The sequence below is a fragment of the Penicillium arizonense genome, assembly GCF_001773325.1.
Source record: "Penicillium arizonense strain CBS 141311 chromosome Unknown PENARI_contig008, whole genome shotgun sequence".
Lineage (NCBI taxonomy): Eukaryota > Fungi > Ascomycota > Eurotiomycetes > Eurotiales > Aspergillaceae > Penicillium > Penicillium arizonense.
In genome coordinates, this window is record NW_019173285.1 from 117,545 (window position 1) to 140,147 (window position 22,603).

The window sequence follows — 22,603 nt, forward strand, 5'->3', positions numbered from 1 at the left end:
AACGTACGCGGCCTGGAGATGGAGCCAGCATGCCTACGGGTAGATCACTTCTTATACCATATACCAGCTATCTAGTGAATCGAGCGCAGCTGCGTAAATATTCAAACAAGGCCTTTGTATTCGCTCAAAACATATGTACTTTGATTTCATGTAATCAAATGCCTGGGATTCCTACGGGGGTATCCTTCCTGTACTGAACGTACGCATCGCCGAAGAAAGAAATCAAGTAAGCCTCCTCGCCTGTAGAGATAGAAACCAGTCAGCAAAACAGTCAACCCACAAACAAAATAGGAATCAGAATACTCACGCTTAATCCTGCTGGAAAAGAACCTCCACAGCACGAGAGCATACCCAACAAAGCAAACAACATTCCCAAGAACCAACTGCGTCCCAAGCCCCCACCAAAAGAACCCAAAGTAACTCGGATGCCTCAAGAACCGATAAAGCCCCGAATTAACAAGCACATGACCCTCCTGATGCCGACTCTGCACATGATGATTGAAATTCCCACCGGCCTGCGCCATAGCAATCGTCCTAACAACCTGCCCAATCACCAGCAGCACGAACCCTCCAACAAGCAGCAGCGAAACCTCCCCACCAAAGAACGGCTCAGAAACAGAAAGCATCCACGCAAGTCTTGACTGCCCAGGCCAGAAAATGTGCGACACTAGACACTCCACAACAGCCGAACCATGCGCAACGTTATACGCCCACCCATTCGAAGACAGCAAAAACGAAGAAACAGTCGCGTAGCGCGTGTTATAACGCGCCGTCACGAAAAACTCCAGGAAATGGAATAGACTCAGCGCGGCGATGAAGAAGGGCACGCGCCACAGTGGTGTGCGGTGTGTTGTGGCTAAGAGGAGAGTGAGGCTGCTTGTCAGGCCTAAGGTTGTTCCTAGTAACATTGCGCGCAGGGAGATTCCACTCAGGGACATTTTGCCGTTTGGGTAGTTTGAGATGTCGACGTCGGGCTTTGTGTCGGAGTAGTCGGAGGTGGAGGTGCCGGAGGAGAGGGATGCGGAGGAGGAGCTTGTTGCGCTTGTTGCGCGCGTGTGGTTTGGGTGCCAGCCTGGTTCGCTGTGCGTGCGTGTGAAGTTTTGGGTTGGGGGCATGGTTGAGGTTGGCTCGGAGCCTGTTGCTTTTGCTGTTGTCATTGTTGGAAGGTTCGATTGGAGGTGGGATTGCGGAGTTGTGTGAGACGGAGTCGGGGATTCGAAAGGATGTCTCAGAGTTCAGAGAATTGAGCTGGCATGTCTGGTGGTTCAAGACAATTTATGTGGGAGGTTCATTGTTTGAGAACAATCTTAGCGGTTGTATTGTTCCCCCGAAGACCATGACACATCCACCCCACATGGTCCGGGCATAGCTCCGATATAAATGTCAACTCCGCTCGTACTACACCTGTGGACTGCTTATGTCTCCTTGATACTTGATCCGGATAATGTCTACTGAGAAAGAGAAGATGCTCCGCGGGGAGCTATACCGCGCCTTTACTCCAGATCTTATTGCAGCTCGGACCCGCTGCAAATGGGCTTGTAATCGGTTTAATAACTCGGAGGAAGTGCCTCGTCGGAGATTAGTGGAAATGTGGAGAGAGTGAGTGATGTTGTGTGTGTGTTCCCTTTTGGGAATATGTTATGGTTGTATTCGACTAACTTATTCTACAGTATCACTGAAGATAAGACTCCTCTGCCGCCAAAACTAGATGATCCTGTCGCAGATGATGATCTATTTCGGAATGAGCCCTGGGTTGAAGCGCCCGTCAAGATAGACTATGGGTTCAACATCAAGCTTGGCGAGGGAGTGTTTATCAACTTTAACTGTGTCTTCATTGATACTTGTCCTATTACCATCGGTGCTCGTACCATGTTTGGTCCTAATGTTAACTTATTCTCGGGTACTCATCCTCTTGATCCTGCTGTACGAAATGGAACCGAGGGTCCTGAGTTTGGAAAGCCCATTCATATTGGGGAAGACTGCTGGCTTGGGGGCAATGTCATTGTACTTGCTGGAGTTACGATTGGCAAGGGTGCAACAATTGGAGCTGGAAGTGTGGTGACCAAGGTATGTACTCTTAGACCTTTTGATACCGAAGTGACTAGAAAGCAATGTATGGGTAGATGTACGGATCAGATCATACTGACTTATACAGGATGTCCCTGCTTTCCATGTCGCTGCTGGGAATCCAGCTAAGATCATCCGTCGAATTGAAACGACAATGACAGAATAATCGCTCACTCTACTAGATGGGATCTTGCATTGGATAAGTTAGAGCATCTGTTTGCATCTATAAAGGCTTACATCAATGAAATAGCTGCGTAACATATATGATATGCAGGCTAGCCCGATATAAGATATAGAGAGGATAAAATGCAAGTAGCACGATAGCTATTCAATTGTAGTAAACTTATAAGAACCAGTTCATGCCAAGCATAGCCGATACATAACGTATAACGTTAAGCGCCGTCCATAGGCACATTAGACATAAGCGCCAACTAGTGCAGCTAGCGAGTTATAGCTAAAGTATTAACCTGACAGTTCAGATAAAGATACACATTCTTCCAAGGGTTCTTACTTAAAAACGCCCCAGCAATCAAATCTGATGCGGAGGCTGCTTTGTTAACCTGCCGATCCCGTTCCTCAGCGCAACGTCACTGGTTCAGGCGCGTCCCCCAAAAAAGCTGTCGACCGCTTTATCCAACTTCATTTGCTCACTGCCTCGTTTTCCTCTCTCTATCTCGCGTCTCTGACCTCACCCTTTCCTTCTTTCTTCATTTTCACTTCGCATCTCCCTTTCTCTTTACCATTGCCCCGGCAGAAAATGTCATGGCAGTATCCCCGCCAGATAGCTACCACCCCCCACCTGACACTCCCTTGAACGAAGACAACGTACGCGACTCCATGGAGGATCTCGATCCTCAAGCGACCCGGAAGCGTCCGCGCCTCGACAGTGGAAGTCGTGTGAGCCCATCTTTGTCGCTCGACGGAATGTCTCGTCCTGTATCCGCGCCTGCCTCGGAAATGGACGATGATCCAGCTCGCCCTGCGAGCAAATTCACCATTAACATGAAATCTCCTCCCTCTCCCGCCGCCCTTGACCTTCCTTCCGCCGAGTCTCAGCTCCCAGACAATGCCCCAGAGCTCCAAGTCGACTCCGATGCCGCATCCGCCAACGTCATATCCATCCACTCTTCATCCTCCCAAGGCTCGCCTCACATCGAAGTCGCCGACCCCGAAGATATGAACCAAGAATCGAATCACTCCAACTGGAAGCCTCTCGCCGAGGTTTTGAACGAACAAGGCGACATGGAGGTCGTCGAGGACGAAGACATTGTACCTCTAACCGACTCTTTTCCCAAACTACACGAAGACATGAGACCCCGAGACAACTTTAAGGCGATTGCCGACATGATTGAACATGGTGCGTGGGACCTCCACTCAATGTGACATGACATGGACTAACCTCGTGAGCAGGACACCCGCGCGAAGGTATCGCACTTGCTGCAACGAAACAATGGCTAAATACCTGCGTGAACAACCTGGATCGAGTCACACTGGAGGCCTTCATGGAGGAACCGGAATTCTGGGGAAATTTCCCATTCATCATGGAACGTCTTGTGTACAGGCAACGACCTCTGCAATTGGACGATGACGAGGACACTCTGGTCTTTCTCGAAGAGCTTCTGCTCGACTATGCCCGTCTTGTCTTCCACTTCGTTCGCATTGACACTGTATCTCTCAGTCGGGTTCAAGACGATGCAGACATGGAGGGTGTTACGATGACTTCTCGACGTTATCTCGCTTGCTTCCCCTACATGCTACAGAGTTCCAACGTTCCGCTTTACCGTGCCATGGATGCTCAATGTCGCATTGCTATGAATAAATTTCTTGCTTCAGTGAAAGATGACATTGCACTGCCTCCATTCAACGCATCTCGCCAGTTGCTTGATTATGCTACCCTGGTTACTTCCCTGGTTCCGACGCATTCAAAACTTCTCCAACATCTCCCACAACTCACGATGTGCGCCTGCGCCTTGCTTGGAGTGAATCTAGATCAGAATTCGTCTCGTATCCCTGACTCTTCAGTGGACTCCGCTCCTGCGTCCCCCAGCTTGCAAGAATTCTTCGATATGACGCGAGCTGTCGCTACGCAACATGAGAAGTATGTCACGAAGAAATCACCACTAGCTACAAGTGATGTGAGTGAACACCTCGTCCGATCTGTCTTCCGTGCCTACAACTTCCTTTGCTCCGCCGATGACAAATTCGTGGTCCAACTTGCCAACTACTTGGGGATTGAATTGCCCGAAGATCTTCCCGAAGCCCAACGGGTGATGGCTGTTACTTGGGCATGGAAGTTTGATGCTATGAAGAAACACCTCATGGAAGGTCGCATGGAGCTTCGGGTGCATGGCGTGGACGCTATGCAAACGGATCTGGTCAACATCTGGACTCACAACTCACCTCCCAACACTCCAGAGCCTGCCATGGTGCTCATGAGGTATCTGGTTAAGCTGCTCCGTGAACACAAGATTCTCGATTATTTGGTGGGTATTGATTCTCACCCCCAGTTGCTTACCCGTACGAGCAACATCTTTGGATTTCTGATCATGACCCATACCTACACCGATCGGGACACGGATATGATCTGGAAGACCATCACGGAAAGTCAAGATGATCGAACTGTCTCCGAGGTTATTAAAATGCTTGCACGAACATTCCCCATTCATGCGTCCAGATCTGCTCCATTACTATATGTGTGTTCCAAGTTGCTTGAGTTGCCCTTGGAGCGATTTGACAACCGCATAATCGAGCTTTGCGATCAACTCGTGCCTCGCATGCGTGAACGAACTCTCAAGCGCGAGCCGGAACTGGCGCATGTAGATGCCATTCCACTGAAACTTTGTGTTCGGCTCATTCGAGAGAGCTCTGGTGCAACATACCTACCTCCTGACCAGAGGGAACTCATGCAGACATTTGGCAGCGAGCAGCTGGGTCTATTTATGAAGGCCGGCCTGAATGAATCGGATAAAGTGGAGACATACGAACGCTGCATCCAGGATATAGCCGAGATGAATTCGTCCAGTGCAGGCAGCATTCAAGTTCTGAATGCCTTGGTGCCCTTCGACGATGCACCGGAAGTTTGGAAGCTCGCAAATGATTTCGACTTGACTAGACTGGTAATTATGGAACTTCACAACTTTGTGAACAAAGACCAGCGTGAACGCGAAGATCTGTCTTTCGGGCACGGCTTCCCCTCAAGAGTGGAAATTTTGAGACGCCTGATCGAGATGGCACCAGAGACGATCACACCCGACCTTGGCAACACGCTTTGGAATGAGGTTCTCATGTCCAAGAACCTGACGCCTGAGGAGCGTCAAGTGATTTGGAAGATGATGGTTGATGTCGCCAACCGCAGTGTCCAAGAAAACCCGTTCCTAGAGCGTTGCATCCATGAGTATCTTCCCAGCTTGTTACCCGTCGACTACTCGCATGCGGTACTGTGCTTTGCTCAACAATCACTCCACTATCAAATCCAAGTAACTCTGCCCCCTACGGCCGGTGAAGATGAGGTAATCTCCATCCCTGGGATGGATCGAATCTGGAACTTTATCTTAACGGCACCACCGAACACGATCGAAGGCGAGGCAATCAAGTTCGCCATCAATGTCTATCTGGACCACCCCATCGTCCGTAGGGCTCCGCGCTCGGCTATCGATGCAACCCATATCGCTTTAGTTGGTCGTTGCGTGGACCAACTGAAGTCCGCCGCCGCGGCGTTGAGGCCCTCTAGCAATGGAACCCCCAATGGAGATGCTTCCATGGAAATAGATGGTTTGAATCAAGATCTTGGAGGAGAAAAGCTCATGTTCAGTCGTTCCCTTCTCTTTCTCCGTCAATTGCTCCATGGATTGCGCGCCAGGCCGCAATACAACTCTCCCCGTGGCACTCCGCCTCGCATTCCCGAGCGCTCATTGAAAGGCGACCCCGTCAACATTCAATACCAATGCTTTGGTGGTAACTCTTCTTCCAAGATCGCTACCATGCAAATCGGTGCTTTGTCGACGGCCGCGGAACTTGTTGAACGCCTTGTGCAGCTGAGTCGATTTTCCAAGTTAACCACTATCATTGGCGGACAGAAGGTGGATTTGCTTCAAGACCCCAATGCCCTGGTACAGAACCTGAAGCTTCCTTCCGGGTTGCTCATTGTACGGAAAGCACCTAACGCTCAGGAGCTTCCTTGGGCTGGTCGAACCCAGTCTTTGACATCTGTCGACAGTGAAGTGTTGAAACATTTCGATGAGTTCTATGATCTGCTCGAATTGAAGGACGACCTGGCTCGACAGATCATCGATTTCCTGCTCGTCTTTCCGCCTCAAGAGCAAGCTGTCAATCTGGTCCGATCTGTTGACAATTCCGAAAAAGACATGTTTCCCTTGCAAAAGCCTTTCAAGGCCCTATATTCCCTCAATACCCTGTCAATTTGTCTGCACGAAGAAGCCTTGGAGACATCTCCGCGGTGCGATTTCATATCTCACAGCATCAAAGTTCTCGTTGCGTTCTTGACGGGAGACGAACTGCTTGAGTCTATGGATGGTAACCCGATAGGCCTTTTGCTTGCTACGAGAGCGGTCGAGTGTCTTCTCTTCGCGTTTTCTGTTTACCGCTCGGCTGATGCGAATGCCGCTCTGGTTCCTGAACCAAATTATTTGGTCCAGCGCCTATGCAAGATGATTGATATCGGACTCCAAGACTCCCCTGATTCGCTCAAGGCAAATTGCCTTCAAAAGTTAATTTGCAGCTGCTTTGCGGTTTTGCTTGATGGCTCAGTGCGTGATCAAAATATCTGGGATGCTGTCAAAGAGCAAGCAAATTTCGATGAATTGATCCTCTCATTGCTCCTGATTGACAGCCGAAAAACTATCCGGGTTGAAGCCTTGGAACGCATCAAGATAATCTGCGGCCCTTTGAAGCCATCCAAGTTGCCAACAAATACATCCGCCGAGGAAACTGGAAATTCTACCGAGGACCCCCTTCGAATTGACATACTTGCTACTCTCTGGAACTCGCTGGTACAGGTCATTCCCACAACCCCTCTGTACGCTACCCAGTCGGAGGAATTCTTCAATGCTGCTCTGTGGATGTTCCGCACTATCGCCGAAAAATCACCATGCGATTTAATCTTCAATGATTATCTCAAGCAGTGGAGCTCATTCATGTTAACGCACCAGACGGAGGAATTCATTGGACGCGAGCCAGTTGATAATCTGATTGTCGGATTCTCTTCTCTGCTAGAATGGTGCCTCAAGCTTGCCAATGCTGCCAACATCCATTTGGACACTTTGGACATTGCCGAGCAGATTTTGCAGAAATATCTTTTCCCAGATCTCTCGCCAGAGTCAACAACCCAACAAGATGCTCGAACCCCAGTCATGAACACCAACACCCGCCGAACCCTATACAGTGTTGTCAGTTTGTTGTGCAAACAGAGCGACGAGACTTACTTCCGGGTTCTGGAAATTTTGAACACAACTGTGCCTCGAGATGTTACTTACTTTGATTGGTCTTTCGACAGATCGGCGATGATTCGTTCCCAAGAGGGCTATGCTGGTTTGAGAAACCTTTCGAACACTTGCTATCTCAATTCCTTGATGACACAGTTGTTCATGAATGTTGAGTTCCGTGACTTCATCTTGAAGCTTCACATTGCGGATCCAGACTCTCAGAAACTGCTTTTCGAGACCCAGAAATTGTTTACTTGGATGCAAGAGACTTGGAGAAAGAGCATCGAGCCGCAGGACTTCGTCGACAGTATCCGGACCTTCGACAATGAGCCCATTGATGTTACCATTCAGATGGACGTGGATGAGTTTTACAATCTTCTCTTTGATCGCTGGGAGTCTCAGGTTCTTGATGCCGAAAGCAAAAAGAAGTTCCGTTCCTTCTACGGAGGTCAACTGGTTCAGCAAATCAAATCGATGGAATGCCCTCACATTTCCGAAAGACTTGAGCCATTCTCTGCAATCCAGTGCGAGATCAAGGGCAAGGCCAGCCTTGAAGACAGCCTGCGCGCTTACGTGGCTGGCGAGGTCATGCAAGGAGACAACAAATACTTTTGTACTTCATGCGATAATCATGTGAACGCTGTGAAGCGGGCATGCTTGAAAGATGTCCCCGACAATCTGATTTTCCACCTCAAGCGTTTTGATTTCGACATGGTGACCATGCTGAGAAGCAAGATCAACGATGAATTCGTGTTCCCACGTCATATCGACATGACTCCATACACTGTTGAGCATCTGGCTGATCCCGAGCAGCCCGCCAAGCCCGATTACTTTGAATTGACTGGTGTCCTTGTTCACACGGGTACGGCCGAGTCGGGTCATTATTACACTTACACCCTTGAGCGACCTTCGCCCGATGGAGAACCTTCGTGGGTGGAGTTCAACGACTCGGATGTCTCCAGATTCGACCCAAGTTCAATCGCGGACCATTGCTTTGGCGGCCCGAGTGAGCAAATGCAGTACAATGGCGAGCCCAAGAACAAGGCCTGGAATGCATACATGCTATTCTATCAGCGTGTCTCCACCATGGAGGAATCCAAGTCCGTGTACAAGCCTGCGAAGCCCAACATCCCCGTGCATGTTCCAGTTTCAGTCGCGATCAGCAACCACATTGCTATGGACAACGAACTTCTCATTCGGACCTACTGTCTTCTGGATCCGCAATATGCCTTTTTCGTGGAAGGTTTACTTCAACGCTGGTCTGGCATGACCGACGACAATCCCGACAAGAGCTTCGCAGAGACATTAGCTATCAATGTCGGCATGGACACCTTCGAACAAATGGTTTCAAGAACCAAGGACCTTCAGGGACACCAGGAATTGTTCACCGTTCTCATTTCCATGATTAACAAAAGCCCCAACGCTGCGCGTTCTAGCCTTGACTGGATTTTCGACCGCAAATCGCCAATCCGCAACCTCATGACCAAGATGCACCAGCCAGAGGTTCGGCATAAGGAAATTTTGTTGATCATCTTTGCTGTCAAGCACCTTCACATGCTGTCTAAGGACCCAAATCTCGAAGAGAGTGAGCAGGCTTTCTGGCGCAACAGCTTCGAGGAAGTCATCATACGTCTTGTGCCCATGCTGATAGAGGTGTGGCCCAGCGTCCAAAGCATCTCACGGGTGTGGGAAGATTACTTCGGTTTCTTTGTCAAGTTGTGCAATTATGGACCTTGGGTTGTTGAATTGCTCGCTGATAAACAGATGTTCACCGTCTGCCTGCAAATCCTCTGGCTCGACGAGGATGACAAAAAAAGGATGCGGGTCCACCTCCCAAACTACTGGCGCTTGCTTGAGAAAGGCCGTCGATTTACCTACTTGAGTATGCTGTCGCTGTTTCACACATTCTTAAAACATATCGATCTTTCCCTTGAGCCCGTCGGTCTTCATGATCCACGCTCGGTTTCAAATGGCAAATTCTCTCTTAGGCTCCATGAGGTGGAACTCATCAAACCGATTGAGAGGGATGGATCACTTGCCATCTTGAGGCATATTCTGAAGCAAGATGGACTTGCCAGGAGCCAGACAGCACATTTAATCATTGCTACGTTCTTGGGCGGAGAACCCGCGGCAGGCTTCCTTCCTTCGATCCAGAAGACTATTGAGAATGGATTAAGGATCGAGCCTGCTGTCCAGTGCACACCGTTCCTTGACGCAGCCGTGATTTTCTGTCAACACTGTCCCATCAAGCAGCGAGTCATTGATATGATCACCTTTGTCGCCAACGGCGTGGACAGCATTGACAGCAGCGGTGGTCAGGAGCACATTGCCTTCTTCATCAGCCTCTGCCAAACTTCCAACGAGCGACTCAATCTGAACGCCAATGCTTTGGCTGAGATTGTCTTCACTATGATTCCAACATGGGCTCCCACTTTGCTCATTGACAGAAATGAGAACGTTCGGCAGAGTATGCAGAACATCCTTGGTGTCTGGGTCTTTACCGACCGCAACGAGGAAGCTAGCTCTGAGGGAAATGAAGAGGACGACGAAACCGACCATGACCCCATCCAAAAGCGACGACCTGTCATTGGCAGGGGACTGGTGCGAGCTAGCATCGATCGACTTAAGACAGCATTTGTGAAAGACCCACCCCGACGCGTCGATCGCAGCCAAATCGCGAATATCGCTGCAGTGATGCAGTATTGCCTGGACAATTACTTTAGCGACAGCGAGGAGGACCAGCAAACTGTCACAGAGGCCAAAAGTATGTTTCAATCCTTCTGCTCATTAGCATCCGTTTCTTTCTCCACAGTTCAACGTTATTGACGCCTTCCCTGCTGCAGATCTGTTATTGCTTCTGGAAACATTGTCACTCGAAGAATTCCCCGAGGACCAGGCTTCCGGTACGTACTTGCCCCTTGCCTAAGTCGGTAACAACCCAAGATCGAGTCTAACCCGAGGCCGCCAGAATCCGAGGCTCCCTCTCCCGAAGAATGGGAAGCCAACTCGGCAATGGCCAGTGATTCCGAGGTCGGAGTTGCAGGATCTCCATAGATCACGCATGCTCTTAAAGCATTGTGCTTTCATTTCATTTTGTGTCTTACTCTCATGCGTTTTTGCGTTGTCAACAGATTCAGCGAGCGTCATATGGGACAGTTATGGTGATGAATCGGAAGGGTTTCACACAAGTTACGGATTTTACGAACTTTTGCTTTTTATTTTGCTTGTTCTTTCTTTCTTTCTTTTGCTCTCACATATGATTAAATCCGGCGTTTCCTTGTTGCTCGCCATGAGCCGGTGCAGGGTTAACTTCAATCAATGGTGGCCGTTTGAGAGCCAGCTCTCTTTGTGCATTGCATATCTAGTTGTTTATTTTCAAGATAAAAATTTAAGCATCGCTGATCTTGCACTTTATCTAAGATTGTCTAGAAGTGGAGGAAGGAGATGAGCTGGGAGAAGGTCCATAGACCATGATCGTTTATTTCATCGAATAGAATGTGTGGATTGGTTTTTTATACCGTATTTTTGAAACTTTATCCCTCTTCCTCGCCACCAGCAGGAACATTGGCTTCATCATCTGACAATCCCTCCACAGCAGCAAGTGCATCCTTCTGGGCTTTGGTGTTACCCTTAGACCCAGATGCAGCAGCGGGTGCAGTGGCGAGCTTTGAAGCTGCAATACCACCGGAAGTGACATAGAGGAAGTAATCAGCGGGGTAGTGATCAATATGGTTGAAGAAAGAACCAAATCTGCAAAAGTCAGTATGTGCTCTGTCTTTCTCTTTCTCTCTTAATATGTGAAAGGGGAGATATATCATACCCAGCACTCTGCTCCTCCTCCCGGAAAATCCGATCATAAATCTCCCGCTGCTTGAACTCATCCATCTCCTTGGTATACTTATCGAAGTGGATAGGCTCACGCTCAAGAACTTTAGCCTTGGCATTGTAAGCACCGAAGATAGGCCGCTCAAGCAAGAGTCCCAGACCAGGTGCCTTGGGAATAGCAATACGGTCCGGACCGTAGGTCTCAGTGATACGATCGGGGTTGCATCCAGCACGGACAATCATAGTGGCCATAGCGACCATCTTGCGGATCTGGTGCATCATGAAACTCTGACCGTGAACCTTCAGGCTCAGCCATTCCGTGCCGTCGATGATGATCGGCGAGGTGTTCACGACGAAGCTCTTGATGTGCCGCTTGGCGGAGGGGTCGCTGTGTGCCTTTTGGATGGTGTAGTTGTGGAAGTTCTTCGTTCCAACATACTGCGTGAGAGCGTCTTGCAAGCGGGCGATTCGTGAGGCTGGGGCACGGTAAGCTCGGCGGGCTGTTAGGTAGGCTGCCTTGACGGCCTTGACGGTGTCGATGATGAGCCTTTGGCGCTCGTCCATTACAAAAGGCTTCTTTTCTGTTGACTGTTCTGTTGGTTGCTCGGTGGGCTTATCCGTGGACTCTGAGATTGACTCCAGGGGTTCCTTGGTTTCGTCGCTTGCTTGCAGGGCTTCGCGTGAGTCGTCGAGGTAGAGGGACTTTTCGACGATTTGGCGGATGTCCTCAGGAACGTTTGCCAGGATGGGCTTGATGTGCTTTTCGTCCACTTCTTCCCAGTAGCCAGTGACTGCTTCCTGTCGGGCCTTGACTTCGTCTAGTTCGCCAGCTTTCTCGGCAAGCTCGGTGATCTTTTGGCCGAGATAGGTGCTGGGGTGAGGGGGCAAGAGACAGTGACTCGGCATCAGGTATTCATATACACGGGAATCACACATCTGATAGCAGCTGAAGCTCTTGGCTGTGACCTCGTAGCCCCAGACGCGAATCTGGGGACTGAGGTGCTCGTTGATTTTCTGGATGATATCCTCGTCCTCGACGATCATCTTCAAAGAAACGACATTACCGGCAGCGTGCACTCCTTTATCTGTGCGCGCACAGCGGACGAAGGAAGACTTCTTAGGATCCGCTGCATTGGCTTTTGAGATTGCGCCGGCCTTGACGAAGGCAGCGAATAGGTCACCTTCAATGGTTCGCTGGTTCTCGTTCCTAGTCTCATTGTCAGCGCAAGAGCATATCATGATGAACCAGTGTAGACATACAACTGCATGCCCGAGTATCCAGTTCCCGAGTATCCAATCAGCACGGCAACCTTCTTCTTAGGGCGCCGCTCCTCGCCATCAATCTCCTCCTTCGTGAACTCAGTCGCGTAGATGGGCAGGGTAACCTCTTCGCCATTCTCGATTCGGCGGCGCTTAGCCTCCATCTGTTGCGTCTGGCGCTCTCTCTTATCTATGCCTTGACGACTTGAATTAGTTAGCCGACCATGCAAGAACGGAGATTTCAATTGATGCAACATACGCCCACTCGGCTCGTCCCATATCGCGCTTCTGACGCCTTCCACCACCTCCGCCTCCTCTTGATGGGTTCGAGGCCATTGTATCCGCTCAAAGATTTTGTGTAAGTCGGCGCGAGGTCTCGTTTGTTCCAAAAAAGAATGGGAAAGCGGGCAGCTGAGAGCGAAGCTTCGGGTGTTGCGTCGAACTGAGCTGGTGATAGTTGAGCTTCGAGTTGTAGGGAGGATCCCAGAGAGGTTCTGCCAAACAATTGAGGGACGCATGAAAATAACTTGGGGAATTTGCCCTCGTCTCCGCGGTCCATCTTTTCCATATCGACCCTAGACCTATCTGGGCCTAGCGTAGCATATAGTAGACTAAGCCTAATTAGGTTAGAACTTATGCCTCAGGCGGACAATCATTTGCATGTGACGTGAAGCTTCCAGCCTCAATTGCACTCATTGTTCATTCATTCAACAGACTTGGCGCTGTAGCCCTGGCGCGCTCTTCTCCCAGTCACTCCTTTCACTTTGTTTCTTCTCGGAGATCAAAGCATGCTTGCTTTGCTGAAATCTTAACTGCACCCTGCGAGTTGAAGCCTTGCGCTCTCTTCGGTCCTCACCCGCATTACTTTTTGACCGCGATCTTCTACTCCGAACACCACCACCACCAATATGGACCTTGCGAATACCCTCATCCGGACTGTGGCGCGCGCCTTCTACGAGACCCGCCACATTCTGGTGGTCGATGCGCTCTTCCTACACTCAGTGTATGATGATCTTTCAGAGTTATGCTGAATGATCGACTTACTGACCGTCATAGTCTCCACGCTGAGGATCTTGCCTTTCTGATGGGAATGCAACAAAAGGATCTTCGCAAGCTTTGCGCTAAGCTCCGAGAGGACCGACTGATCGCAGTGTATGGTCCACAGGCCACTGACATGCATCTTGCATGGCGACGAAACGAGCTGAGCTGACTTGAAAATTTCGTTGAATATAGAAGCACCCGCGCCGAGATCCGTGATGGGTCCACTCGTCCTGTGAACCGCGAATACTACTACATCCCTTTGCACCCGGTTGTTGATGCGATCAAATACAAAGTTTCCAAATTGACGTCGAACATCAAAGCGCAATACACACCGAGCGAGGAACGCAAGGAATACATTTGCATCCGATGTGGAACCGAGTGGACGGAATTGGACGTCCTGAGTCTGGTTGGCGATGAAGGATTCGAATGTCAGAACTGTGGCGCAGTCCTGGAACGAACCGAGGATGTCAAGGGCGTGGAGGGAATTGACCGTACGGGTCATGAGAAGAACAGCAAGCTGATGGCCCAGCTTGACAACATGCTCAAGCTCCTGAAGCAGATCGATACCGTTGAAATCCCACCCAATGACTTTGAAACTGCTTGGGACCACAAGGTGGATGTCCCTAGGAACCAGAGCACACATCCTGTTCGCGCCGCGATTGTTGTCCCACCTAAGGCACAGGATATCACACGTCCCAACGCCAAGACTGATGCAGCCGCACTGGAGATTTCCCTTACTTCGAGTGAAGAGAAGAGTGCTGCTGAGCAAGCCGATGAGGCTGCTCGGAAGGCAGCCGTAGAGAAGCAAAATGCTCTTCCAGTTTGGCACACCCATTCTACCGTGAATGCAACGCCCGCAAATGGACAGGTCAAGACCGACGGTGGCAGCTTGGTGAAGCCCGAGTTTGCGGATGACGAGAAGCCCAGTCTGGATGCCTTGGATGACAAGGTTGCCGCTTACTACGCGGAGATGGAGCGCGAGAAGGCACTCCAAGCCCAAGAAGATGCCAGCAGTGCGGATGATGACTCTGACGACGAGTTCGAAGATGTCGAGGGTGTTTCTGGCCCAAGTGGACCGGGTACCCCTGCCACGAACGGCGGCCCTACAAGTGCTCCCGGCGGCTCGTTCAGCGGAGGTGGCGTCAAGCGAGAACTTGATTCCGGCGGATCCAGTGCTCCTCAGTCCTCCGTTGGCACCCCATCCACTCCTGCTGATGATGGTCCTGCTACAAAGAGAATTAAGGTCGACCCGGAGATCAAGCCTGACCCGGATGCCGAACCTGACACCAAGAATGAAGCGGAAGAATCGGACGAGGATGACGAGGAATTCGAGGATGTCTAACGAAATACAAAAATCAAACGTGGGCGCTGGCGCCGAAAATAATACAAGGCGAATAGAAGTTGGACCCAATATTGAGGCTGGATGGTCATCAGCATCGCACCGTCCATACAGTAGGCATTACTGATGGATGAGATGTCCTCTGGTTACTCACATGTCTGGTTGCTCCATGCTCTCTTTCTTATTACCTTGTTTTCTAGGAATAAAACAAACAGTGACTTTGGTTTTCGCCTAGTTGCTTGTACCATATTAGCAATGCTTCGCCAGTTTTCCACAGTACATGTAGGATCCCACTGGCTATGATGGCAATATCAAAGAAAGAACCTAAGGGTTTCTGCAGAACCATCTCGCTATTCTTTTCACAATGAGTCCGTGCTTGATGGTTTTTGCTGAACATACAAATAGAGCTTTCAAATGTATGTCTTGGGGTATATATTGCTTCCCTTCCTACTCATACCTTTCTCTTACCCTAGGCCATTGTCTGCAATAAGTCGACGATCTGCGAGGACGATATCTTGCAGCTCCAGCAGTTCATCATCGTTCAGAGTCCACGCATTCACTGGGCTGATATTGACGGTGGTTGTGCAACTATTGTTCGGCTTAACATGGCATTTAAAGTACAATAACATAGCACGGGCCTCGGGATTGGTGTATATTGGCAAATTGCCAGATCTGGAGCCCTGATTGGATAGCTAAAAACAGTCAATAAGACTGTAGGGCTATTGAAGAGATGGCGAACTTCAACTGATTGGCTAATCCCAAAAGGAGGAAAATCCAAAATATCGAAGGAGGCTGGGGCTGGAGGTATCAGAGTCGTTGATTTGCCCAAATTCGAACAATAGGATGGAGGTGAGACAATCCTTTGTTTGCGAGCCCTATATCGCGACTCTATTGAATCTGCTCCTATTGTCAATTCTCCAACTGCGTTTTCTTTTCTTCTCATCTTTCAGCTTCGCCTCTGCTTTTCGTCTCTTCTTCTAGCATTACCTTTGATTTCTTCTCCTCTTCCAACAAAACCTTCTACCTTCACTGTCATACCACCTCTTGCCAACAACATCATCATGGCATCCCAGACCTTCTCTGTGCTTTCTGGCCAGCTCGACTGGACCGCATGGAAGGACAGTGTCCGCGACCATCTGTCGGAAATAGACCACTACGCTTGGGACATCATTGATGGAGTTGCTGCATATCCCCAGCCCATGATCGAAATTCCCATTGTCGAAGAGATCGCTGCTCAGATTGCAGCCAACAACAATATTTCTGTCACCGAGTTGACCAACGAACACGCCATGTCATGCTACAACAACCTCACCACCAACATCACTCCTAACCAAGCCAACTACGCCACCATGCTCGGTGCCTGGCGCCGCGCCAACAACTTGGGCCTGCAAGCCATCCGCGCCTCCGTCACCGACATCCCCCTCGGGATCATCATGGGCATGAACAGCTCTCGCCTGGCCTTCCTCCAGCTTGAGGAAGTCTATGGCAAGCTCCGCCCTGACTACGAGAAGGTCCGGGCCATGTACTACGACTGGTCCCAAATGCGTTTCGACGACCATGAGGACCCCGCCGTCTTTGTCCACTGCTTCCGCGAGGCTCTGGCACACATCCGGTGCCAGCCTTACTTTGTTCACCCCTCCTCCGAGTGGCTTGTCCTCAACACCGCCATCAAGGACTCGCGAATCGGCTGGGAGTTCCTCGAGACCCTTCGGATGGACAACCACGGGGCGGAGGGCTGGATGAGCCTGGTGTACGAGGAGTTTCTCGAGCACGCGGTGGACCACCAGCACCAGGCTCCGTATGAGGAGTATGAGGAGTATGACTCCGAGGAGGATTCCCGGGGCTCTTCTGAGCCCAATGTTTTCAGTGATGAGCCTGCCGCCGCCGATAGCTCCTTGATTACCAAGTGAGCGTGGCCTGGGCCCATTCAAAATATTCCTTTTTAAGTAAAAGCTTTGTATCATGACACTCAACACAGTACTTTCTCTCAGACTTCTTCTGTTTCTCTCTCTCGTGGGCGTGTAAATTTCAAGTAGCAGTATGTTAATCCGTTGGTCAAACAATGCTTAGGAAGTTTTGTTTTGACTTCATTCCAAGCGTCACTTTTCAGCTCGAATGTCATGTTGATGAGGCCAGATATTTTTGGTTGTTTATCTTACTCGCGACTGTCAAGCTATTTCGAAATGATTCTGAAAAATAATTCGGTACGCTGATATCCTCTGGACTCTTTTACCAAATCTAGTACCGCGACTCATAGCGTCACACTTGTGACGCATGACAGTCGGATCACTTGCAGGACTTGGCCAGATGGCTGGATGAGGAAGGTGGTGAGACCAGGGGTCGGATATGATTGGACGGAGGAAGGTAGATAGCATAGTTTTCTGGCGTCTCTCCAGTTCTCTTTCTCTTCTTCTCTCTAGCTTAGTGTCTTCGATGAATGGACTCTTTTTGATGAAGACTTGCCGACTCACAACATTTATATACCTCTTGTCTTCTGCCAGGTTTCTCACACTTCTTCATCTTTACCACATTCTGCTATATAATTACGGTCTTTCTCGATTGAAAGCAGTGCTTGAACCACCAAATGGGCAAAGACATTACACGGGTATGATACCAAACTGGTCTTTTTTATCTATCATATTTCTCTCTTCTAACATGATCCTCTATCGTTTCATCTACAGCAACGCGGGCACCCCGCTCCCCATAAGGTCCACCGCAAGCGTGACCCTGGAAGACTGCACTGGTTATTCCAGTCTCATCAAACTCAAAGCAGATCCTGGACCAGCAAGTGACCAGGGATTTGTCTGACACGTATATATTCCGGTAGTCTCAGTCAAGGATTTGTGCTCTCAGATCTCTTGCACTGGTTCTTTGAAATGAAAGATTACGCAGAACGACAGCAGCCGCTCATCGACTACGCTTATTTCGCGAAACACATCAAGGAACCTTCTGAGCTTTTTCCACGACACGGTAAAATCTGACATCGCCGTGTTTGTCAACGACTACAGCAAACCGCCGTTGCCATACCATAAAGGATTTCTTCCCGACTGGGCCCTGAATTGAAAAAATCAGCTGCGCGAATAAACAACGGTTTGGAGAAAGTGCAAAGAAGCATTTCGACTTCACTGCACACCCCAAGGCGGACCTTCTGCGGCAGTTCACGGAAGCACGTCTACCCATCGCGAGCTAGTCCAGGGCTATTTCTATCCACATTAGGAGCTTGGAAATCTCCAAAGAACTCAAGCAGAAGTTGGATGAAGCAGCAATCGATTCAAAGGATTGAAAGATGACACAAGCCAAAGGTTTCCTACGGGTAGGAAAAGGGGACGTCGGATGTGCATTCAAGGAAAATATACCTGGAAGGGGGAGATGGAGGACGGCCGCGTCGGGACATTGCAAAGAAAGAAAGAAAGAAGTTATCATAATTACTAGTTTTCTTTAGGGTATGATAAGTGACATGCTGATTGATGTATACATTCGACAGCCTGGCTTGGGCAGAACGTCACACCGTCACACTTTCTCGATTGCTTCGATGGGACATCTCTATGCTAGACGATTATAGGCCCTGCTTGCTTTGGCAGTGGATTGCGTTGGACGTTGAGGCTCCATTCCGAGTAGGTTTCTCGGTGTTCTGAGCCGCAGTTTTCGCGGAACAGGTAGCATTTGACGAACAGATCAGGCCTATCGGTCACGGTTTGGTCGATAGTAAATTTCCTCCCAGGGTGGCTCAGGGACGTAGTTCCCCGTGGAAGACAACTGTGAAGTCCTTGGGGAGGGAAGAAGTTGGTTAGCTCACCCCCCTCCTCTGTAACCCGAGGTTGGATGTTATTGCAGTACCATTTATGACAGCTATGAACCGTCAGTCAGCTTCGTGCAACCGAACTTTCTTGCAGGGCGTCCCTACTACGGTGAATAGACCACTCGAGTCGCACTAACGATCTACTCCAAACGATAGACAACTTTCAACATACTGTACTTCAAGGTTAAACTTCATTGTCATTTAAAAATTCCATATCATGACCTCTAATATCTAGTCTTTCTAGTGACCAACCATAGCCTGGTGCGCGGGCCCATATCTGTTTCCGTGGGGCTTGGCAGCATCAATAATCTTGCGCATCTCTTTCTTTTCCTCTTCAGAGAATTCAACATCTCGAGAAGCCCAGTTATTCTCAAGACGAGTAGCCTTAGTCGTTCCAGGAATGGGGATCATGCCTTGGGCAGCAACCCAAGCGAGAGCAATCTGGCTAATATTACAGCCCTTCTTAGCAGCGAGCTTCTTGATTTCCTCGACGATTGCTCGGTTCTTGTAGAAGTTGTCGCCTTGGAATTTAGGGGCTATCAACGGTGACTAGGTTAGCAACTTCGGCCTTACAACAAAAGCAAGGAACCATGGAATTATACTCACAACCACGGCGGAAGTCATCGGGAGCAAAGTCGTCAGGGGTTTTGAACTTGAAGTCATCGACCAGCCAGCCATGTCCGAGAGGGCTGTAGGCGACATACGCAATACCCAGTTCCTTAGCTGTATCGATCAGACCGTCTGTCTCGTGCACCGTCTCGAAAGCGGAGTACTCGGCTTGGATAGCGTCAATCTTGGCAACTATTCACAATTAACATCCAATATTCCAAAGGTATCCAGGATTCAAACTCACTAGAGTTGGCCTTGCGCAGAGTCGCAGCAGAGCACTCGGAAAGCCCAATGTACTTGGTCTTTCCAGCCTTGCGGATCTCATCAAGAGCAGGGATAGACTCGGTAAGAGGTGTGTCTGTCGAAAATCAGCAATTAAAACCACAACGGTGGATAATCAGACATACTAGGATCGATGCGGTGCAGATAGTACAAATCAGGAGCAAAGCCGAGTCTCTCAATAGTGCCCTCAATATACTCCTTAATATGCGAAGCGGAGTTGGTGACTGAGCCACCACCAAACACATCAAAACCACACTTCGAGGCAACTATTCACAACAGTCAGTTCTTGGCTTCATTGTGAGATTGTACAAGCACGTACTAAAAACCTTATCCCGAACATTGTGCTTGCGGATGAAGTCTCCAAGAAGCTTCTCGTTTACACCGGCTTGGTAGACAACCTGCGCGCCTTGATGTTAGATTCCGGGATTATTCCTCGTGACAATGAAGTATTAACTTACGGCGGTATCCCAGAATGTGCAACCAAGCTCAATGGCCTTCAGGAGGACTGGCTCGGCTTCCTCGAGGCTCAGGTTGGAGCCCAGGCCGAAGCTCAGACCCATTGCACCGAAACCCGGTGTTGGGACCTGGATGTTGCCGAAGGGAATTGTCTTGACCATTTTGATTGTTGATGGGAGGGTATTGGTGATTCGTGAATAGTTAATTGCGATGATTGACAAGAAGTCGCAGAAGTCCTCAATTTATATGTTTTAATGCTATTGCGCCCGGAATTAAGAATGGTCGATTACACCTGGTGGGTCCATTCTTATTTCCCGTTGTTGCTTAACTCCGGTGGTTTGCGGGGTGGCAACCTTGCAAGGCGAAGATTAGATTGCGTCAATGTGATCTATAGAAAGACAATGGTTTTGAGGTATAGAAATAGCATGATTTTATTGAATCATGATTTAACTATATGACTTTATAATACGTTCAATATCCTCTCCTTCAAGACAATTGACCCCATCTTCAACACACATGTCAACCGCCTTGTCCACACTGTCAGACCCTTCAACTAAATCATACCAACCGTTCGTATCATTGCGCGCCAGCAAACTCACACCTACAGCCGCAACATCTGCAATCTTCACCTGGCCCAATGAGGGAGTCTTGCCTAGTTTCACCCTCCCCGTAGCTGGCCCCGTAAGGAGCCAACTTGGCCGCAAGCTGATTGCTTGAAAAGGCGGACCACCACGAGCCTCCCGCTCTTTGGTCATTGCAACGAGATACTCATCCGCTTGGGTTTTGGCCTCTGCGATATCGGGATATGACTTTGTTTCCTGCTGCCAGTTTTGTATGTCGCGTTTTCCCCACCAAGGTGCTGCTGCTCTGCGTGCCGCAGGAAACGATATCATCAGGAACTTGGTGATATACGGAGCTTCGGTGGAGGCTTTGATTATTTGCTGGGCTGCGTCGCGGTCTATGGCGTAGACGTCTCCAAATGATCCTAGTTGAAACGGTTAGAGATTGCTAGAACCTGAAACTGTAAAAGGAGGATTATACCTGCTGCGAACACAACGCATGTCGGTTTAACACTCTCAAGGATTCTGCTCGCGTCGTTGGGTGTCTTGATATCTTTCAAGTCCATCTCCAGTGTGTCAATCGTCCCAGACTGACTCTTGCCTAGTTCTAACAGATTTTTCTTCTGATGGAGGCTTCGAATAACACTGGTAACTTTCCATGACCGGGCAAGCATTAAGCTAGTCATATATCGAGCAATTCTGCCATTTCCCCCAAAGATGAGCACATGTTCTCCTGTCATTTTCCGTTCTTTTCTGTAGTTTGTAAAGTGATGAGTATAAAGATTAAGTGGACAAGGACGAAAAAATCACTCCGATCCCTTTCTATCATACTATGTAGTATCCTGATTATGATTATCCCTTGCTCAGTTCTAACTAAAAGTAAGTGTTACTTTGTGTTGGTGTTTGACGCTTAACTCCGAAAGTGGGGCGTCATCAACCCCACTGTAAGCTACTTCACTTGGCGCCACACATCTAGAAGCAGGGCGCTAAACCCAAACATGACCCGCTCCACATACATAGCTGTCTAACCCTATTCTTTGGTTTGTTTTGATTTATATATGTATATATATACATTGATGATTTTAATAAGATATACAGGTCCCCAAGGAGAATCCGGTGTATACTTAAGTTCGCATTAGTGTCATGCATGTATACCTAACACATCACATAGGACGAAACCCCTTTCCAATTCTCTTCACGCCTTTCAGATCTGTTTTCGCTATTTGAGGTTGAGCTGACTGCCATTCAAATACATAAAAAAATAGTTTGGAAACTACTTGATTGTCTCGGCCGTGGTATGGATCACGGCGTTCGGTGTGATAATGATGGCCCCCATTCCCAACCTGTCAATCTGAATGGAGAAGTCAAAAACCAAGAGGGTAATATAGCAGAGCCGCTAGCTCATCACAAAAAGTCATGGGTATTCGTCCAATTCTTCTTTGATTCCTGACCCTGCATCACCTTCTCATCTTTCGGAACCGCAAGTAGACAGCAAGCCAGAAGATCGAAATCTCTGGATTCTTGCAAAAGAGAGGTTGAGTCCATCCAAAAGATCAAAAATGCTTTGAAGGTGAGAACCAAGTCATAGTAGAAACAGCAAACGAAGAAGTACGAACCACGACAGAAGTATCTAAGCGAGCTACATGGAAAAGAGACCCACTCTCCGGAGCTACATAAAAGGATTGACAGTTTGTTCTGTCATTCCATTACCTATTTCAACTGGGTGTGGACTGACCATGGCAGCAAGCTCTCCAGCATCTGGTACCTGACACCCGATGATTGTGAACCTCTAATATACAGAGCGTCCAAGGTGGGGTTGATACGGACTGTGAAAAACTTACTCGAGAACGGCGACGACACTTTACACCCTTTTACGGGGAATTTCTGCGTGAATACCACTCTTAACAAAAAAGGTCCTGACTGC

At 49.1% G+C, this 22,603-nt stretch overlaps 8 protein-coding genes across 8 annotated transcripts; 4 read left to right on the forward strand and 4 right to left on the reverse strand.

Moving 5' to 3' along the window:
* Positions 1-154: 154 nt before the first annotated feature.
* PENARI_c008G02643 (protein-S-isoprenylcysteine carboxyl O-methyltransferase) lies at positions 155-1,157 on the reverse strand (the record flags this gene model as incomplete). Its single annotated transcript, XM_022631359.1, has 2 exons — positions 155-240; positions 308-1,157. The coding sequence occupies 2 exons, from the start codon at positions 1,155-1,157 to the stop codon at positions 155-157; spliced, it is 936 nt and encodes a 311-aa protein (XP_022488818.1).
* Positions 1,158-1,444: 287 nt separating this feature from the next.
* Positions 1,445-2,233, forward strand: PENARI_c008G03333 (sugar O-acetyltransferase; the record flags this gene model as incomplete). The annotated part of the gene is made up of 3 exons (XM_022631379.1): positions 1,445-1,599; positions 1,671-2,067; positions 2,156-2,233. The coding sequence occupies 3 exons, from the start codon at positions 1,445-1,447 to the stop codon at positions 2,231-2,233; spliced, it is 630 nt and encodes a 209-aa protein (XP_022488546.1).
* Positions 2,234-2,829: 596 nt separating this feature from the next.
* On the forward strand, positions 2,830-10,562 carry PENARI_c008G00898 (uncharacterized protein; the record flags this gene model as incomplete). Its single annotated transcript, XM_022631294.1, has 4 exons — positions 2,830-3,424; positions 3,478-10,272; positions 10,352-10,411; positions 10,477-10,562. 4 exons carry the CDS (start codon positions 2,830-2,832, stop codon positions 10,560-10,562), a joined length of 7,536 nt encoding a protein of 2,511 aa, XP_022488788.1.
* A 479-nt stretch (positions 10,563-11,041) lies between these two features.
* Positions 11,042-12,929, reverse strand: PENARI_c008G09940 (pseudouridine synthase PUS2; the record flags this gene model as incomplete). Its single annotated transcript, XM_022631607.1, has 4 exons — positions 11,042-11,258; positions 11,329-12,540; positions 12,594-12,797; positions 12,853-12,929. The coding sequence occupies 4 exons, from the start codon at positions 12,927-12,929 to the stop codon at positions 11,042-11,044; spliced, it is 1,710 nt and encodes a 569-aa protein (XP_022488728.1).
* Positions 12,930-13,501: 572 nt separating this feature from the next.
* Positions 13,502-14,976, forward strand: PENARI_c008G01164 (putative transcription factor TFIIE complex alpha subunit; the record flags this gene model as incomplete). The annotated part of the gene is made up of 3 exons (XM_022631305.1): positions 13,502-13,596; positions 13,650-13,745; positions 13,827-14,976. The coding sequence occupies 3 exons, from the start codon at positions 13,502-13,504 to the stop codon at positions 14,974-14,976; spliced, it is 1,341 nt and encodes a 446-aa protein (XP_022488767.1).
* Positions 14,977-16,034: 1,058 nt separating this feature from the next.
* PENARI_c008G08038 (uncharacterized protein) lies at positions 16,035-16,883 on the forward strand (the record flags this gene model as incomplete). The annotated part of the gene is made up of 1 exon (XM_022631534.1): positions 16,035-16,883. The coding sequence occupies one exon, from the start codon at positions 16,035-16,037 to the stop codon at positions 16,881-16,883; it is 849 nt and encodes a 282-aa protein (XP_022488587.1).
* Positions 16,884-19,012: 2,129 nt separating this feature from the next.
* Positions 19,013-20,280, reverse strand: PENARI_c008G04546 (uncharacterized protein; the record flags this gene model as incomplete). The annotated part of the gene is made up of 6 exons (XM_022631422.1): positions 19,013-19,308; positions 19,379-19,573; positions 19,626-19,739; positions 19,789-19,929; positions 19,983-20,061; positions 20,122-20,280. 6 exons carry the CDS (start codon positions 20,278-20,280, stop codon positions 19,013-19,015), a joined length of 984 nt encoding a protein of 327 aa, XP_022488577.1.
* A 285-nt stretch (positions 20,281-20,565) lies between these two features.
* Positions 20,566-21,353, reverse strand: PENARI_c008G11676 (uncharacterized protein; the record flags this gene model as incomplete). Its single annotated transcript, XM_022631669.1, has 3 exons — positions 20,566-20,569; positions 20,636-21,104; positions 21,161-21,353. The coding sequence occupies 3 exons, from the start codon at positions 21,351-21,353 to the stop codon at positions 20,566-20,568; spliced, it is 666 nt and encodes a 221-aa protein (XP_022488779.1).
* Between the last annotated feature and the right edge of the window lie 1,250 nt (positions 21,354-22,603).